At 50.7% G+C, this 18,024-nt stretch overlaps 3 protein-coding genes across 4 annotated transcripts; 1 reads left to right on the forward strand and 2 right to left on the reverse strand.

Moving 5' to 3' along the window:
- Positions 1-308: 308 nt before the first annotated feature.
- On the forward strand, positions 309-9,424 carry tecpr1a (tectonin beta-propeller repeat containing 1a). 2 transcript variants are annotated; one of them, XM_076151929.1, is made up of 23 exons: positions 309-488; positions 1,589-1,828; positions 2,303-2,485; positions 2,573-2,695; positions 2,790-2,909; positions 2,994-3,269; positions 3,372-3,473; positions 3,566-3,714; positions 3,841-4,448; positions 4,882-5,027; positions 5,139-5,294; positions 5,384-5,533; positions 5,653-5,810; positions 5,913-6,143; positions 6,257-6,353; positions 6,529-6,608; positions 6,767-6,823; positions 7,071-7,245; positions 7,347-7,482; positions 7,602-7,694; positions 7,800-7,906; positions 8,013-8,132; positions 8,284-9,424. In XM_076151929.1, exons 2-23 carry the CDS (start codon positions 1,604-1,606, stop codon positions 8,437-8,439), a joined length of 3,648 nt encoding a protein of 1,215 aa, XP_076008044.1. In that variant the 5' UTR covers positions 309-488; positions 1,589-1,603; the 3' UTR covers positions 8,440-9,424. The 2 variants fall into 2 exon arrangements, with proteins under 2 accessions (XP_076008044.1, XP_076008043.1); XM_076151928.1 differs by having other exon boundaries at positions 309-484.
- On the reverse strand, positions 9,416-11,710 carry bhlha15 (basic helix-loop-helix family, member a15). Its single transcript, XM_076151930.1, has 2 exons — positions 11,572-11,710; positions 9,416-11,002 (listed from the first exon to the last, which is right to left on the reverse strand). The coding sequence occupies exon 2, from the start codon at positions 10,931-10,933 to the stop codon at positions 10,322-10,324; it is 612 nt and encodes a 203-aa protein (XP_076008045.1). The 5' UTR covers positions 10,934-11,002; positions 11,572-11,710; the 3' UTR covers positions 9,416-10,321.
- A 2,680-nt stretch (positions 11,711-14,390) lies between these two features.
- On the reverse strand, positions 14,391-17,600 carry LOC143001797 (uncharacterized). Its single transcript, XM_076151587.1, has 3 exons — positions 16,604-17,600; positions 16,406-16,490; positions 14,391-15,577 (listed from the first exon to the last, which is right to left on the reverse strand). Exons 1-3 carry the CDS (start codon positions 16,958-16,960, stop codon positions 15,375-15,377), a joined length of 645 nt encoding a protein of 214 aa, XP_076007702.1. The 5' UTR covers positions 16,961-17,600; the 3' UTR covers positions 14,391-15,374.
- Between the last annotated feature and the right edge of the window lie 424 nt (positions 17,601-18,024).

An 18,024-nucleotide genomic window follows, 5' to 3' on the forward strand; every position in this document is an offset into this window, starting at 1 on the left:
TTTACTAATATCATAAAAGAAAGTTCGCAAAAAGGCGTTTTAATTTTGTTTTTTTTATTTCGACAGTTTATCAAGTTGTTGCGCATTATAGTATAGTTACTCAAACAGAATGATACCAAATCAACGGAAATGTGTCAACTTCTCTATTTGCGTTAATGCATTACTTAATATAAAGCAGATGACCGCTGATAGGTCACAAGTATCAAATGTGAAGCAACACCGCCCTCCTGTGGAGAAATAAAGGAAAAGACGCCCGGAGTTGACCAATCTGAATAGCCAATAGGAGCGGAGAAGCAGCGGCACTTCCTGTTTCTTAATGTGGGGCAGAACTGTGATGTTAGTAACCAGACAGCAGCGCAAACATTCCCACCCGTATCCAGCTTCTCATTCATTCTCCTCTCTCTTTCCTTCCCTCCCTGCTTGCTGAATGGACGCCGGGGACAGACGCGGGTCGGCGGCCGGTTTGTGAGAGGAAAGCGCCCAGGTTGGTGCGTTTGGATTGTGGTTATTTTCTATTTCTAGAGGTATAAGCTCGTAATCCTGCACCAAAAACAAACCCAGGCTCGTTATTAAAGAGCCGGGAGCTTGTTGACCGCTTTGTTTACATCCACACAACATGTCAGCGCGTAGGAATCCATCGATACCGAACGGTTTGCAGCGCGGGGTCGTCGATCGTGCAGATATCGCTATTCGTCACAGTGTTCAAATGTTTATTCTTCTACACTAATAACTATGAATCGGGTTGTATGAAGCTGTCGATGACCGGATGCGTCTGTCATCGCTGCGCGTTATGTCAAACGGGGGGAAATATCATATTTACTGTGTAGATGTATCATGTTTCCTCTCTTTGTACAGTTGTGGTGCTCAAACTGTGTTACGTTTACCACCGATGGCCCTTTGGTGCTCATTTCTGCAGACAATCAGTACAATTCCGTGCGGTCGACGCTGTTTTTGTGGCGAATTATTCTTTATTTGTGAAGTTGTAGTTATAATACTTGATTGTCATTATTCTGCTGGTGTTTGTTGTCCTGTTTGTGTGACACTTTGTGTTGTGTGTTGATGTCCAGAGGTGGCTGAAGCTCAGCGTTCCTGTGCTCTTTGAATCAGACACTGGTGTAAACAAAGCAGAGTAGCCTGGACTCTGATTACACGGTGCTGATGTGATGGAGGTTTGATGCTTCTGTCTCTGTTTGGCTTCAGACAAGTGAAGTAGGAAAAAGCATGCGTGTGTGTGTGTGTGAATGTAGATAGGTTGAGAAATGCTGAACAGAGAGACTTTATTCTGCCTCAATCAGCACTCAGAGGGGTCAGAGGGCCCAAGTCAGCAGATTTACATGTATTGACTGCTGATTCACGAGCTTCAGACTCATTAAGGCCATTTTACAGGAGCGCAGACTGATAACAGCTGTCTGGTAATGAGCGGCTCAATGTTCCAAATGAAGGAATGTCCTGTGGGAATGTTCTGTCTTATTAGCACAGACTGATCTGACTCAGCTTTGATTCACTTAGACCCTCCTTGACCTTCTCTGACCTTCTCTCTCCCTCTCTCTCCCTCCTCTCTGTCCCTCTTCTCCTCCTCCCTCCCCAGCGTTCAGGTCCAGTCATGCCCGTGTCCCTGCTGTGGGCGGTGGACGTGTACGGGCGTGTCTACAGCCTGTCCACGGTGGGGCAGCAGTGGGAGCAGTGCCGCGACGCCCACCTGGAGTTCAAGCGGGCCACGGCGGTTCAGCAGTGCTGCTGGGGCATCGCCTGCGACAACAACATCTACCTGAACGTCCACGCCTCCGACCTGCCCGTCCGCTACCAGGAGGACACCTACGAGAACCAAGTGGGTCTCCCAGGGTTACGACTCTGTCACATGATCTGACGTAACACTCCTCAGAAAGCTTGGGTGTGTGTGTAGCTGGTTCTGTGTTATTGCAGCCGTAACTATCAAACCGAAATTGTGTAGTTCCCTCTTCCCTCGAGGTGTTTCAGGGACAGAATGACTGAGAGAGAGAGAGAAACGTCCTCGTGCAGCTGCGTCCCACTTCCTCTCTTCTCTTCCTTTCTCACCTAAATTAAATGAGAGGTTTCAGTTTTTGTGGTTTTCCATAATTAGAAAGCTTAGAATTGTGAAATAATGTGACTTTGAGGGATTTTTTTGCCAGTGCTATGATTCGTTCATACACCTGATTGGCTGAGCTTCACTCTCGCTGCTCTCTCATTGGTCCATTCCTCCATTGTGTCAGTTTGATGCTCCATGTTGCTTAACGATCCCCCGTCGGCTTGTTTACACGTTTGCTCCTTTTCCATCCGTCAGCGATGGAATCCCGTGGACGGTTTCTCTGAGCGCCTGTTGCCGAGCGACCGCTGGCAGTGGAGCGATGTCACCGGCCTGCAACACAGACCTCTTGACGGCTTCCAGCTTTCCTCCAGCAGCTGGGAGTGGGAGGGCGACTGGTACATCGACGAGAACTTTGAGGGAGAGCCCATGGAGAAAGGAGTGGGTATCTACACACACACACACACAAACACGCACACACAGACACACACACACCTGTTTTAAAGGCCGGAGTATTTGTTTCTTTAGGGATGGAGCTACGCCATGGACTTTCCTGCCGTCTACACCAAAGACAAGAAGTGGAACTCTTGCGTCCGTCGCAGGCGATGGATCCGCTACAGGAGGTACAAGGCCATGAACACCTGGGCTAAGGTACGAGTGCAGCCTGCATCCATATGTGTGTGCACGTGTATGTTTGTAAAGGCTGTTTGCTCACCTGCGCGCCTTTTCCTGCCGGCGTTGACAGATCCCCTCGCAGCAAACGACTCTGCCAGATCCTTTCAACGACATCAGCTGTGGCGGTTTGGAAATCAGCGAAGAGCCCAGAGGCCGGCTGTCACTGTGGGCCGTGTCCCTGCAGGGAAAGGTACTACACACACACACACACACACACACACACACACACACACACACACGGCACGGCTTCATTTGTTCTGTTCGCTGTGCCCAGGTTTGGTTCAGAGAAGGGATCTACCATCAGAATCCTGAGGGGTCTTCGTGGGAGGAGGTCCCTCTGCCCGGGGAGGTGGTCCAGATCAGTTGTGGCACGGGGGACCTGGTCTGGGCCGTGCTGTGGGAGGGGCAGCTCATCGTCAGGGAGGGCATCAGCAGAGACTGTCCCCAGGGTTCCTCCTGGACGGTGGTGGACTCTCCCAGCCCTGACGTTGGAGCCATACATGTAGCTGTGGGAGAGAATGTTGTTTGGGCTGTAACCAAGGACAACAGAGTGAGAAACTGCAGCTCATCCTCATATTAAACTCAAATGGAACCACTAAGATTAAGTATGCAGTATAAAAGCTGAAACCTGTCTCCTCTCCGGCTGTGGCAGGTTTGGTTCAGACGCGGCGTGAACTCACACAACCCGTGTGGCTCCGGCTGGATCGGCATGGTGGGAGAGATGATCATGATCGACGTGGGACTGAATGATCAGGTAGAGTTCAGTCAGGTGAAGGTGGTTTGCTCGGTTCAGTTTCGCCCGCGGTGGTCTTGACAGTCACGGCGTTGTCACGGCGTTGTGTCCAGGTGTGGGGCATCGGCTGTGAGGACCGGGCGGTGTACTACAGGCAGGGCGTGACCTCCAGCGAGCTGAGCGGAAAAACCTGGAAGGCCATCAGCGTTCCCCGAGACGGAGACCGATCACACTCCAGTGCCAGCGCACACAGCGTGCAGAGGTGAGAGGAGATCCCAGAGGCCTCACACACACACACACACACACACACACACACACACACACACACAGACACAGACACACAGACACACACACTAGTTGCTTTCTTCATTGTTCTCTCTCTCCACAGCGCCGGGTGTTTCTTCTCCGGTGAGGTCCGTGCTCAGTCAGGAGTGAGCGATGTTGACTCAGACACTGAAAAGGAGAAAGGAGGTTCTTTAGACAGGAGCGGCTGCCCGGTGACCTTGGCCTGCCCAGAGGCCACGCCCCTCTCCTCTGAGCTGCACGACGAGGCCCCTAAACCCCGGATCCCTAAGGTCACCAGCGACAGCTTCATCTCTGAACTCGTCTCAGACCGAGAACCGGCTAAGACGGCGAGGGAGGGCAGACCCGGCCCTCCGGCTGTCCTGGAGGAAGAGTCCATCCCCGCAGACGGAGAGGAGGCCAAGGCCGCCCCCCCCGCTGCTGTGGTCCTGTCCCCCAGCCAGGCCCCTGGGCCTCTGGACCCACAGTGGAGTAACGTGGACCTGGAGGAGGCGCAGATCCAACAGGTCCAAGCCGGAGCCATGGACTCGGCGGACACCAGCAGCCTGTCGTCGGTGGCGACCTACACGCTGGCCTTGGACGACCAGTACGGGCCGGATGAGCACCCGCTCTGGGCCTGGGTCAGTGGGGGCGGCTGCTCTGTGGACAGCCACTCCCAACTCAACTGGTTCAGCTGCTCCATCAACGCTGCATGTGAGGGAAAATGAGAAACTTTGACCTTTTCACCTCTCCAACACATTACATTACATTACATTACATTACATTACATTACATTACATTACATTACATTACGAGCATTTGGCAGACGCTTTTATCCAAAGCGACTTACATTACATTACCACCCTACGCAGAGGGGGGAGCAATTGAGGGTTCGGTGCCTTGCTCAGGGGCACCTTGGCAGGGACTCGAACCGGTGACCCTCCTGTTCCCAAGCGGAAGCTCTACCCACTGAGCTACTGCCTCCCCCAGAACACCAGGGACCAACCTCTCTCTTCTCTCCTCCCACTCTCTCTCTCTCTCTCTCTCTCTCTCTCTCTCTCTCTCTCTCTCTCTCTCTCTCTCTCTCTCTCTCTCTCTCTCTCTCTCTCTCTCTCTCTCTCTCTCTCTCTCTCTCCCTCCCTCTCAGCTTTGTCTCAGTCAGTGCAGTCCATGAGTCTGTCTGTCACTCCTGCACAAACAGCCGTCTGGAAGAAGCAAATCTTTGAGCAGCTGAGTGAGAGGAGCAAGAGAGAGGTGGACAACTTCAGACACTATGAACAAGCCATCGAGCAGGTACACACAGAGAACACACACACTCAAGTTCCCCTTCTTCGTCCCTGTGTTTGAACGGTGTCCTCCTCCTCTCTTTCCCTTTGATCCCTCCGTCTGTGTGTCCGTGTGCAGTCTGTGTGGGTGAAGAAGGGAACCATGCAGTGGTGGAGAGACTGGAAACCTCACAAATGGATCGACGTTCACTTTGCCCTGGAGCAGTTCTCAGGGCCCGAGGGACACAAGGACGGCATCCTCTTCATCTACTACAACTTCCACGAGGAGAAGAAGGTGAGGAGGATGTGTGTGTAGGTGTGTGTGTGTAAGATGAAGTTGCGTCCTCCTCTTCCATCTCCTCCCTCCTCTCTCTCTCTCTCCAGTACCTGCACGCCTTCATCAACGAGGTCACCATCCTGGTTCCCGTGCTGAACGACTCCAAACACTCTTTTGCCATCTACACACCTGAGCGGACCAAGCAGAGGTGGCCCATCAGACTGGCCGCCGCCACCGAGCTGGAGATGCACGACTGGGTGAGTAACCGCTCGTTGCTACGGACGGCGTGCGTTCCCCCAGATCCACATTTCACTTCCCTCTTCCTCCTCCCATCGCTCCATCTTCCTCCCTCTCTCCCTCCCCCTCTGGTCTCTAGCTGGGGCTGCTGAGCGTCTCCTGCTGTGACTCCAGGGCGATCCAGGGTCCTCCCTCCAAGCAGGCCGTCTGGTCCATCACCTGTAAGGGGGACGTGTTTGTGAGCGAGCCCACCCCGGCCCTGGAGGCCACGCCTTACCCCACGCCCTGTGACCAGATGTAAGGGATGAAGACGACAGATGAAGCTTTCCCGTATCTCCTCCTCTTCATCGTTCAGTCGTGACAACACCAGTTCTCCCCCCCCCCCCTTCCTTCCTGCAGGTTCTGGCGGCAGGTCGGAGGTCACCTGCGGGCGGTGGAGTGTAACAGCTTGGGGATCGTGTGGGGCGTGGGCTACGACCACACGGCCTGGGTCCACACGGGCGGGTACGGCGGCGGCTTCTTCCAGGGGCTCGCCAGCAGCACGGACAACATTTACACACAGACGGACGTGAAGAGCGTCTACATCTACGAGAACCAGAGGTGGAACCCCGTCACCGGATACACAAACAGGTGACTGACACATCTGGATCTGTATCAGCTGATGAATCTGGTTCCTCTGTAAAGTTTTGACTGAGTCTGACATCATTTGACCTTAACAACAAATCTGCTCGCTTTGTTTTCAGAGGTTTACCAACCGACCGCTACATGTGGAGCGATGCTTCTGGACTCCGTGACTGCTCCAAAACCAACACTAAGCCCCCCTCCCCTCAGTGGACATGGGTACACACACACACACACACACACACACACACACAGGAGGAACGTCCCTGTGTTGGTCTGACATTGATCATCCCTCTATTCAAACATTCAGACCCATAAATAGCTCAGAGGCGTGTGTGTGTGCGTGTGTGTGTGGTTTGTCAGTCTTTCCCTTCTTGTCTCTGTCCGTCCTCAGGTGTCCGACTGGGCCATGGACTACAGCGTCTCCGGGGGGACGGACAGAGACGGCTGGCAATACGCCGCCGATTTCCCAGCGCAAGTTTCACATTCAAGTCCTCTAGATTGTTTTCGTTTTCACTCCACTGTGGTGCGACCGTGACTGACTTCTCTTCTTCCCTTCTTCTCTTCTTCTCTTCCTCTCTTCTTCTCTTCTTCTCTTCCTTCCCTCGCCGCCCTCTCGTCTCTCCCTGCAGGTCGTATCACGGCCATAAAACCATGAAGGACTTTGTGCGTCGCAGGCGATGGGCCAGGTACGGTAACAGACCTGCAGTGTTTGCTCAGTGGACACACACACACACACACACACACACACACAGAGGACCGAGTGGGTCCACTTGACTTTGTTGGTTGTGTGTTTGATTCAGTCAGCAGGACCTCGGCGAAGTGAGGTCTTTGAAAGTGATCATTGTTCATTCAGTGTTTGATTGAAGTTAAAGCAGCTGAATCTATTGTCGTGTTCTCTCCCTCTCTCCCTCCTTCCCTCTCTCCTTTGTACAGGAAATGCAAATTGACCACTACGGGGCCGTGGCAGGAAGTCCCGCCCATCCCACTGAGTGACATCACCATCCTGCCGTGTGCCTCTCAGTGCAGCGTGGACGCCGTCCCCCTGTGGGCGATCAGCAGCAAGGGAGACGTTCTGTGTCGACTGGGAGTCACCGCTCTGACGCCCGCCGTGAGTCAGGAGCGGCTTTAACGCCTTTAAAGTCTCTTCCTCTAAACTAGAAGAACCCCAGACAGACAAATACCTCTCCTCTTCCTCTGTGGTTGTCTCAGGGCTCCTCCTGGCTGCACGTGGGGACCGACCAGCCCTTTAAGTCCATCTCTATCGGGGCCGCCAGTCAGGTTTGGGCCATAGCCAGGGATGGATCTGCTTTCAACAGGGGCTCGGTGTCGGCACAGAGCCCAGCAGGTCAGTGGGAGACTCCTCAAGGTCCTGTTAGAAGAAGACATGAAGAAGTTAAAGGGAAAGAGTTGATGCCGCAAAAAGTGTAAATTTCCTGACCTTGTGTGCGTTGTCTTCCCCTGCAGGAGACTGCTGGTACCACATCCCCTCCCCGGCTAAACAGAAGCTGAAGCAGGTGTCTGTGGGAAGGACGTCGGTCTACGCCGTGGATGAAAACGGTGAAGCAAACCTCTTCATCTTCATCCTGACACCATCATACTGTTTTACCTTTAACTTCATTACTCATGACGTGTGTGTGTGTTTGCCTGGTTGTTTTCCCTCAGGTAACCTGTGGTACCGGCAGGGCGTAACCCCCGGTTACCCTCAGGGCTCCTCCTGGGAACACATATCCAATAATGTGCGTAAGGTCTCTGTGGGGCCTCTGGACCAGGTGAGGGACTCACAACCGCTTCACCTGCTCAATATCATGGGTTTAATTCTGATATGTGAGGTTCTTGTGTGTGTTGTGGTTGATTGTTGTTGTTTTGTTGCTGTAGGCGTGGATCATCGCAGACAAGGTTCAGGGCAGCCACAGTCTGAGCTGTGGGACGGTGTGCCATCGCCTGGGAGTTCACCCCATGGAGCCCAAAGGACAGACCTGGGACTACGGGATCGGGGTGAGAACACCGGCACCAACAGACTGAATGGAGTTTGATCATTTAGAGTCGGGGGCGACCTCATACTGCATTGGATCAATCTCTATACAGCAGTTTGAGATGAGTCCCTCCTTCATGTCTCCCTTTGTCCCTCTGTCCCTCTGTCCCTCAGGGTGGGTGGGACCACGTCACGGTGAGGGGAAACACCATGGAGCCGCCCCGCTTCCACCTGCCTTCTCTCCCGGGCCCCTCCTCCGCCCCGGCCCCCTGGAGCTCCGCCCCTGCTGCCCCTGACACGGAGGCCGACGGCAGCATAGAGGGCTGCTAGAAGCCCTGCATGCGGTGAACTCTCTCTTACACACACACACACACACACACACACACACCGTTTTCGACACACGCGTCATCTTCAACACGCCGGTAGCCAAACCTAAAGCATTTTTGCTTTTTGGTGCTCATTTTGTTTTTAACTTTTAGACTTCATTGTTGTAATTATAATTTCTTGTTTACTACAATCAGGAAGGATCTCCACCGTCTTCTTCTTCTCCTGTCTTTATCTGTGTATTGATCTCCGTTTAACACTGCTGCTAGTCTTATTTCCTCCATAATTCATGTATCTGGGGTCTTTATTTATTGGTGTCTATGTGCTTTCTGTAAATACATTTTAGTTGAATTGAACTCTCAGCGGCGTGTTGACACTCAGTCTAGATGTCTGAACCGGGACGTGCAGGTTTCCGTCTTTTACCACTTGAATAGTTCCTTCTTCTTCTTCTTCTTCTTCTTCTTCTTCTTGTATATTTGGAACTCGATGGCGTACGTGCAATGTTAAGGCGATGACAGAAAGATGTAGACGAGGATACAAACTCTTTTTTTGAAACGCTGAAACCGGACCTTCCTCTTTCTCAGGAGACTTTTATTCAGATGTTGTTGTGTACGTTTGCATGCTGTCTCCTTCCTGTGAGGACAGAGGCAGGGGGACAGACTCTATTTTTGTGATTATAAATACTGTGAGATCCTTACTGGTGTTTCTGTGGTAACATGTGGAGATGAGGTCGTGTTTGTAAATGAGACCGAGAGCAGGAAATTTTCATAAAGCGCGCCGAACACACACACACACACACACACACACACACACACACACACACACACACACACACACACACACACACACACACACACACACACACACACACACACACACACACACACACACACACACCTTGCGCAACACCTCCCTGACTGATGACATGGTGGTGTTCATGTCTCAGTGGACTTGCATGGTTGAAACACATCAGTCCTCCTCAATAAATAAATGTTTATTGATAACAAATTAGTTTCTTGAGTCTTCGGATCTCTTTTTCCTCCCTTATGACACACACACACACACACACACACACACACACACACACACACACACACACACACACACACACACACACACACACACACACACACACACACACACACACACACACACACACACACACACACACACAGAGAGAGAGAGAGACAAACAGTTCCCACTTCAAACATCATCTGTGCCTTGCAGGTACACAACCTGTTCCAGAGGAAAGTAAAGTCAGTGTGAGACAACAGGCGGTGTGAATAATCCACAGAAAACGTTTGTCTCCTCCGCCGTCTGTCTTCTTTGGGACCTGCTTGGCTTCCTTTCTTTAGCTTGGCAGTTATGACCAGAGGCTACAGTCGGCACGTTTCCCAATAGAACACACACACACACACACACACACACACACACACACACACAAGATGAGAACAAGATAACACAAAGGAGAAGAAGAACGAGTCCCTGTCCCTCTAGACACGTTTAAAGAAGAAGACACACTCTAAAAGACAAAATGGTGAAAGTTTAGCCCTTCCTGTCAGAGTCCACGCTCTCGGCGCCGCTAATTGTCCAGTCTGCAGTCCTTGCCGCTGTTCCGAGTCGTGCCTTCGCATCGAGGACGTGATCTCTGCGCGAAGGCAGAAGACGGGCGCCAAAAACAAAAAGGGAGGTCAGCGGGGTTCGGTGACCGAGGCCGCATCCCAAACCTCAGGTGATTGTCAGAGCTTGTTACCTTGTTGGGATGTGGCCCCTTAACAGGTTGGCCTACCCCCTCCGCCCCCACACACACCTAGTCTCTGACTTGGAGACGGAGACCAGGGTGACGTCTCTCCTGGTCTCCACAAAAACCAGCCGCCCCGCTCGGGTGTTAGCTGTGCTGGCTGAAGCTGTGCACCTGGGCCAGGTACTCTGCCAGGCCGTCCTCACCCTTCTCCTCCAGGTGCTGCTGGTAGCACTGCAGCAGCTTGGCGGCGCTGGCCTCGGTCGGGGCCCCGCCGGGCGGCAGGCAGGCCCCCTGCATGCCCAGGATGATGGTGGTCAGGGCTTTGATGTAGTTCTTGGCCAGGGTCAGCGTCTCGATCTTGGACAGCTTCTTCTCCGTGTTGACGTGGGGGATGGCCTCCCGCAGCGCTTGGAAGGCGTTGTTGAGTTTGTGCATGCGCTGGCGTTCCCGCTCGTTGCTCTCCAGCCTGCGGACGCTGCGCTCCTTGGTGCCGGAGCCGTGTTGCCGGCGGCGGCGGCGGCGGGCGGACCCTCTTCCTCCGGTAACTCCGCCTCCTTGTCTCTTCCCATCCACGCTCCTCAGCGTCCCTCTCCAAGAGCCGCCGATCCGGACCGAGGCCTCTGAGCCTTCCTGCTCGCTGGAAGGTTCCGGTTCTGTGTCGGCTTCCAGCTCCGGATCTGTGTCGGCTTCCAGCTCCGGATCTGGGTCGGACCAGCTCCTCCTGGACGGTTTCACGGCCTTCCCCTTGGACTTCATGCTTGTGCCTCCTCCTCCTCCTCCACCAGGCCGTGTGACAGCTTAGATCTCACAGGATGAAGAACAGGCCTGCAGGAGAGCAGAGGGGAGGAGACAAAGATGGAGCAGAGCCGTCACCATCATGCTTTAACCTGAAGACTTCTAACCTGAATCTAACTGGACTCTGAGTCCTTTCATCTCCTTCTCTCTAACTCTGGAGCAGCTTCAGGTTGTGTTGTATCTAATCTGCCTCCCACGGTGTGAAAACGCCATGATGTTGCCGTGGTAATCTACGCCTCTTATCCTGTTGCTGCTGAGATAATGCTCATTTCAAGGTTACGCTCACAGAAACACAGAGACCTGCCAACGCTCAGCAGCAAAGTGAAGTCAGAACCAGAGCTTCACCCACACACACTTTAACCCTTATAGGGAGTAACAGTGATCAAAGTTTAGCTGTTTTAGTTGTAGATTTAACTTTACATACTGAAGCTACTTTCCATAGATTAGTACACACACGCGCGCGCGCGCACACACACACACACACACACTTCCTGCCTCTTATTTTCCTACCCTAACGGTGCTGTGTTTGATGATAAAGCAGCTGAAGTCGGTTTGCTTGTGCAGCATCGCTTGGTGAGCCGGAGTGTGTGAGCTCTTACCTTAGAGATGCGGCAAACTTTCCTCCTCTCGCGTGTCTGCGGGCGAGTTACAGCACCACCATCATCATCATCATCATCATCTTGGATCACCGGGGGAGACGGAGAGCCGCGGAGCATCGGTGCCGCACATGTGAGCGACCTGTCACCGACTGATGGACACGTCGCGCTGCTCGGCCAATAGCGGTGCGAGGCCCCGCCCACCGCAGGCGCGCAACGAGATGCGATTGGCTGTTACGGCGGAGTGCGTTTTTCACACACATTCGGACACGCACGCACTCCAGAGTGTGTTTAGAGGGTGTGCGTGCGTGCGTGCGTGCGTGTGTGTATGTGCGTGTGTGCGCGTGTATGTGTGTGTGTGTGTGTGCGCGTGCAAAAACAGACCACATCCATGACACATGTTATTTGCTTAGATCAATATTTTTGTTTGCCGTTTCTGTTTGATTTTGAAGGACGGTAAGTGAGATTTAATGCCCGTATGTAACATTCTGTCACATAGAACAACAACACAAAGAATGCAGCATGGTAACAAAGGTGGAAATTACATTTTATTGGCATGTTTTATGGATTTTTCTTCACTGTTTGGACCTTGCTGGTGTGTGATGTTATTATAGCACTTTGATAAAGATATTTGGTGTGAATATGTGTTGGGGGAAATAGTCTTTTATGTTTATATAGATAGATTTCCAAAAGAAGGTAATCCAAAAGCTCATGATGTATTTTAGAGGTTCACATCTCCTCCGCTGTGTTTCACTTTCCACTGCTTCATTTGCATGCAGGCGTCCTGCAGGCGTCACATGGATGAAGAGGCAGACTCATGTTTACACAGAAAAGGGTTACTTTCTGTGTAAACATCCAAAAGAAAGTTTAAACTGGTTTTATTGCAATCTTTTCCTTATGACATGACACAAAGTTAGTCAGTTGTGGGATCTTGGTTAACTTGGCTGGTATTCAGGAGGGAGGGGGGAGGAGGGAGCAGCAGAATCTACCCGGCTGAGTCATCGCCCACTGGATGTGTGATCGGCACTAATCCTAAATTGCTGTCCAAACTCTTGACTGTTTGACCTGGGGGCCAGAATGCAGTTGGGATTATCACCTGTGGAGACAGATAGAGGGGGAGCGGCAGGGCGGAGGCAGGGCGGAGCCACACGAGCCACGTGGCCTAACTGACCGTCTATACACCTCTGTGCTTCAGCAGCGTTGATATGCTGGGAACAATCTGATGAGGTCTGAAGATATTATAGCTTTACTACTCTCTGTTGTGTGAGGGAAAAGTAGTTGAGAGTTTGTTTGAATGAGGTTCTGTGAGGGATGATGTCATTCTAAAGCCTTATGTTGTTGCATCAATGAATCTATGTGAGCTTAATGACATCATACGAGTCATGATGTCATTTAAACTCAGTCTCAGTCTTACATCACAACTTATGACATCACTTCCAACATCCCTTTAGTATTACATGACACTGTTCTGTTAGTTTGGCATCATTGTGTTGATAAGATGACATCACTTTGTTTGTGTAAGGTGTGTAAATGGGGCAGCTAAACTGCTGTTCAGATTCAGGTGCAACGTAAACAGATGTTGCTTGCTTACTTATCACCTTTTCAGTGTTGACATATTTGTTGAAGTTCACAAGTAAACTTAAAGAAACTCCTCAAATATGAAGTAACAACTGTAAAGACTTGTCAGTTCAGAATAGTGTTTGATCCACGTCGGAGTACGCCATGTTTACCAGATCTAAATCACTCACACACTACTACTACACACTCAAGCAGGTATACTTTGCATCGGCTTGCTCACATTTCACCTTATTTGTGGCACAGGCAGAAATCAGAGTAGAGTACAGTGTGTATGAGCGGCCTCAGCAAATGACCACAGGAGAGGAGATTTTATTGTTAAGTTATACAGAAAGGTCAAAGGTGAATAAGTTTACATTTTCCAAAAAGGTGTGCTTGAATTCCTTTTGACAGAAACTGAGTAGAGGTGGGTGGATGGTGGTGGACTCAGCATTTGTTCAAACAAGTTTTTGCTTTGTCAAATCAAAAAGAAAGCCAAGAAAAGTCACAATAACGTCAACAATAATGTACAGGTGTGATGTTCTCAGCTTTGAGCAGCAACCAGCGGCAGAAGCTAGTGTCCTTGAACAGCTCGTGTGTGTGTGTGTGTGTGTGTGTGTGTGTGTGTGTGTGTGTGTGTGTGTGTGTGTGTGTGTGTGTGTGTGTGTGTGTGTGTGTGTGTGTGTGTGTGTGTGTGTGTGTGTGTGTGTGTGTGTGTGTGAGAGAGACTGGTCCTGCCAGCTTTCCTTTCCTCCCCAGGTACATTGTATCTAATCAACCAAACTCTGGCTGATGCTGGCTCTGTGGAAACATTATCTGTTACTGTGAGTTTGTTCAGTTTCTGTCTCCACTGGCCTTAAGGCTCACACTGTGTGTTTAGTCACAGCCGCTGATAAATTCTGGGCTGAATACATTTCAGTAATGAGGCAAGCAAACAGGGCCTCCACAAGCACGCTCTGTTTGAACAAAACAAACGGTATAATCATCATAGTCTCTGTATCCTGACAGGGAGATTACCAGGGAATGCTCAGAATACTGCAATTTAAAGCCAAAGTGGAACATTTCAGACACAGATGATATGTTATTACTCCCGTTTAAGGTGGAATTTGTAGCCCTGTATTGCACTTTGTATTCAAATGGGCTCTGGGATGTAGGATCTGGTGGCGGGACTTGATCAGATCTCAGATGTCAGGTCGCTACTTTGTTTGTGAAACGGGCGGCGCTGGGCTGTGTGGACACCCCTGGTTTGCCAGAGGGGGGAGGGGGAGGGGGTGCACCGGTGACTTCTACTGGTCAGTCGGGGCGCCTGCACGGAGGAGGGCATGATGGGAGCTGGACGGCACTCCAGGAAAAGCCCGACACCTGCAGGTGAAAAGAATTGGGTGGTGACGTCACGTGACACAGAGATAGAAGGAATTGACCAATCACGTTCATGCACCATGTTAGTTGTATGTATAGTTGCTCGTCTGTTGCTCTATTTCTGCTGTGGCCTATCAGACACATTTCCTCTGCAGTCACACCTGGCTAGTTGTGACTGAGATCCAATCACACGGTGAGATTCAATCACTGATCTCATTTTGATCCTGATGTGTTTGTGGTTCACAGCTCAGGCAGCTCAGACACTTCCAGGCCTCACTCAGGCTTTACTTCTCTTTATTTCCTCCTCTGGTTTATTCACTCTCCTTTTGTTCACTACATGTTAATTTCCAGAAGCATCCGCATACTGAGAGGCTTTCCTTTCACTCCAGCGTGCCTTTGTGTCAGCCTGAGGTGTTTCCATTCTGTCATTAATCACATTCATAAGGCCCAGCAGTGGAAGGTTACAAACAGGTTTGCTGCTGTCAAGATAGCAGCGCTGTTACGCAACTGACATTTCATCCAAGTCCAGCCATTGATCGGTGTCATACTGGCATGCATGAACGCTGAACGCCACGCAGCGCTGTGATGTCATGAGCGGCAGGTGCTTTGGATCCATTTGGGAGGGGTTGGGGGGAATGAAAGCCATTATTAAGCCTGACTCATCATAAAAACAGAGGCAGGTGAATGAGGCGAAGAGGATGAGATCAGGCCGATTAGTCAGTTTTTCCATTAGGCCAAGGCTGTCTGTCTGGAATTAAAGAAAACAAGGGGATGACACATGAGGCCATGGAGACAGAGAGTTGGCCTTTGAAGGCAGAGGAGGAGATAGAAAGGTCCATGATGGGATCTGACTGTGTGCGTCTGTGTGTGTGCGTCTTTGTGTCACTGACCCTTCAGGGATCGAGCTCTGACTCGGTGCCAGGGTTGAGGAAGAGGCAGGTTTGGGACAGGAAGAACTGCTGGGGTCTGGACAGAGCGGTCCAGCTACGCTCCGGCCGCTCCGGCGGTTCGCAGCGGCTTGACGCTGACGAGTGTGTGACACATCGATAGTGGCAGTTTCTCTCTAAGGCTGAGAAGTCGTCATCCCACTCCAAGCCTGCGGGGCAAAACCAACCAACCAAACACACATTTAATGACAATAGGTTCCAAAAGCCTGCAGCATGAACTTAACACAGCCTGCAAACATTCAATCTACCTGTGGCAGCGCTCCACCCTGACTCAGTACTCACAGTCAAACAACTGCAGATCTATATTGAAATAAACCTATTGGTCTTTCATGCTGCATCATACATTTAACTAACATGAAATCTTTGTACTTTTATATCAATTACTTTCCATAAGACTCATATCTCAACCTAGAAATGTATTTGTGACTATATTGTTACCAAATGTGAGCGATACAGGCCAATGGGACGCTGTGTTAAATGTGTTTTACTACAGTGCGGCCATTTTCTCCGAGTTGTTGAAAATTTGAAAAAGTGTGAATCAAGTCAATCAGAAGAAGCTTAGAAGCTCTGCTATTGGATGAAATCTGGGTCATTGTGGGCGGGACAGAGTGAAATATTCACGCAAAGTAATTGGTCAGTTTTGCTGTCAATCAGCTGATTGAGAGTTGTGTGCAGGGCTGGATGCAGTTTGAGGAGATAAGGAGCGTCATCATGACGGTGAGCGGCACATTTACTCTGTGTTTTTCTGAGAGAATGTTCGCCATGTCAAAGTTTAAACTCCTTGCAGCTGTTGGTTGTTGTTGTTGTTGTTGTGCTGGTCAGCTTCTGTGTGATTGTCTAGATGCTAAATGCTACTGAGCCTGTGTGGAGAAATACCATGTTCAAACACTCACTGAGTGAAAACAGACCCCCCCGCCCCCTCCCTGCTTTAAAACATGATTACTAAACCATCACTGATATGGTTCTGTAAGTGATACCCATGTCTTCTAATGGGAGCTCCTGCAGGTTGTAGGCGTGGCTGCTGGGCTCTAATTGTCTGTACAGCTGCAGGGTGGGACACTCCTGTGAAGAGACAGAGTGTGATTACTGTAAACACACACACACAGAGGTTGGGGGTCTGGAGATGTAAATGTCCCCTGTCCCCTCCTTTAAGACCCCACAGTGCAGTGCCGTACCTGATCAAACAGGTAGATGGTGACGTCATCCAGGAAGGACACACTTTTCCTCTTCTTCCCTCCTCCGCTGTGCCCTTGTGATCCTCCTGCAGCGTCGCAGCTTTCGTAGGGTTTCAAACCACTGTTACAGTTTAATACGTCCTCATTGTCTCTAGCGTCCATCTCTGTCTCTTTGTTGTCTGTGTCTGGACCGTGGGGCCAACAGGCGGCGGGGGACTTCTTCAGAGCAGCCGACACATTGCTGGTAATGGCTGCTGTCGTCCCGCCGTCCCCCGCGTGGCAAAGGTCCCCGAAAAGTCCCGGCGGCATGGAGTAATGCTTATCACAGACGATGACGCAGGTTATACGCCGATCCATTCCAACTAATAACCTATATTCACTTATTCGCTTTCAGGTCTGCAGCTGATTAAACTGAAACTATCACACATGGTTCAGGTTCTTCCATGGCTGGGCGGACCTGGCTGGTGTTTGACCCACAGAATCCAGAAAGCAGGTGATGGGGTTGAGGCTCCTCGTCAGCCAGGCTCATCTGACCTGAGGAGATCCACCGCTGGAGCTCTTCGTCCCTGTAACAGTGAGTTTGTTTTAAATTTTTTGCCTTTAAGAGCAATGAGAAATCAAATGAACACATATTGCTTGCATCCCTTATTTGGGTTCCACCAACTCCTGATACAAACACCTGGATCTTTCGCTTCTTTTCTGAGGACTAGTTAACTTCATCACTTAGTTATTCTAAGCAGGACTTTCAGCTTATTTAAGGTTTTTGCCCCAGTGTGAGTGTTTGTGTCCATAGAACCAAAACAAGGAGCTAAAAGTAGCTGTGTAAACCTGCCGAGTCATCAGTGTTGTTTCATTTAACTCCACATAAGTATTTTCCTCGGCATGATTCCATTTCAAAGTCTGCGTCATCTTGTTTTTCTTCTGTTAGGCACTTCATAGGTCAGCTCCTCTGCACAGGCGCTCCTCTCATGTTTGTTAACAACAGGATGTACTAAAATCATTTGTCAGCCTTTGTCCATTGGATCACACACACACACACACACAAACACACACACACACACACACACACACACACAGACATTACTTTCTATTGGCCGCTCATTGGCCAGCCTGAATAAATATCAGCCACTGTCCATCTGCAGAGAGAAAGACGCAATAGGAAACTTTCCCCCATCTGCGGTAACCAAGCAACCGCTAGATGAGTGACTCAGGAAGGGAAGAGAGGGAGCTGACTCACAGCAGCTGTGACGTAAAAGGATGTAAAAGGACACACACACGGCTGCTGCGTGGTTTTACACACACACACACACACACACACACACATATGGAGTAGGCCGTGAAGCCTGTAATCTGCCTCCTTTCTGTTAGATTAGCACCTCACTGAGTAACAGGTGGAGGAGCTCAGGAGGAACACGGCTTAG

This window comes from Genypterus blacodes, unplaced genomic scaffold (assembly GCF_046128005.1).
Source record: "Genypterus blacodes isolate CSIRO-AG114 ecotype Tasmania unplaced genomic scaffold, CSIRO-AGI_Gbla_v1 ptg000055l_1, whole genome shotgun sequence".
NCBI classification, from domain to species: Eukaryota; Metazoa; Chordata; class Actinopteri; order Ophidiiformes; family Ophidiidae; genus Genypterus; species Genypterus blacodes.

Coding starts and splice junctions, on each gene's coding strand:
- tecpr1a (XM_076151929.1), top strand. CDS start 1,604: ATGCCCGTGTCCCTGCTGTGGGCGGTGGACGTGTACGGGCGTGTCTAC. Junction 3,715..3,840: donor AGCGCACACAGCGTGCAGAG/GTGAGAGGAGAT, acceptor CTCTCTCCACAG/CGCCGGGTGTTTCTTCTCCG. Junction 7,246..7,346: donor TCACCGCTCTGACGCCCGCC/GTGAGTCAGGAG, acceptor TGGTTGTCTCAG/GGCTCCTCCTGGCTGCACGT.
- bhlha15 (XM_076151930.1), bottom strand. CDS start 10,933: ATGAAGTCCAAGGGGAAGGCCGTGAAACCGTCCAGGAGGAGCTGGTCC.
- LOC143001797 (XM_076151587.1), bottom strand. CDS start 16,960: ATGGATCGGCGTATAACCTGCGTCATCGTCTGTGATAAGCATTACTCC. Junction 16,491..16,603: donor CCATCTACCTGTTTGATCAG/GTACGGCACTGC, acceptor GTCTCTTCACAG/GAGTGTCCCACCCTGCAGCT. Junction 15,578..16,405: donor GCTCCCATTAGAAGACATGG/GTATCACTTACA, acceptor TTTGCCCCGCAG/GCTTGGAGTGGGATGACGAC.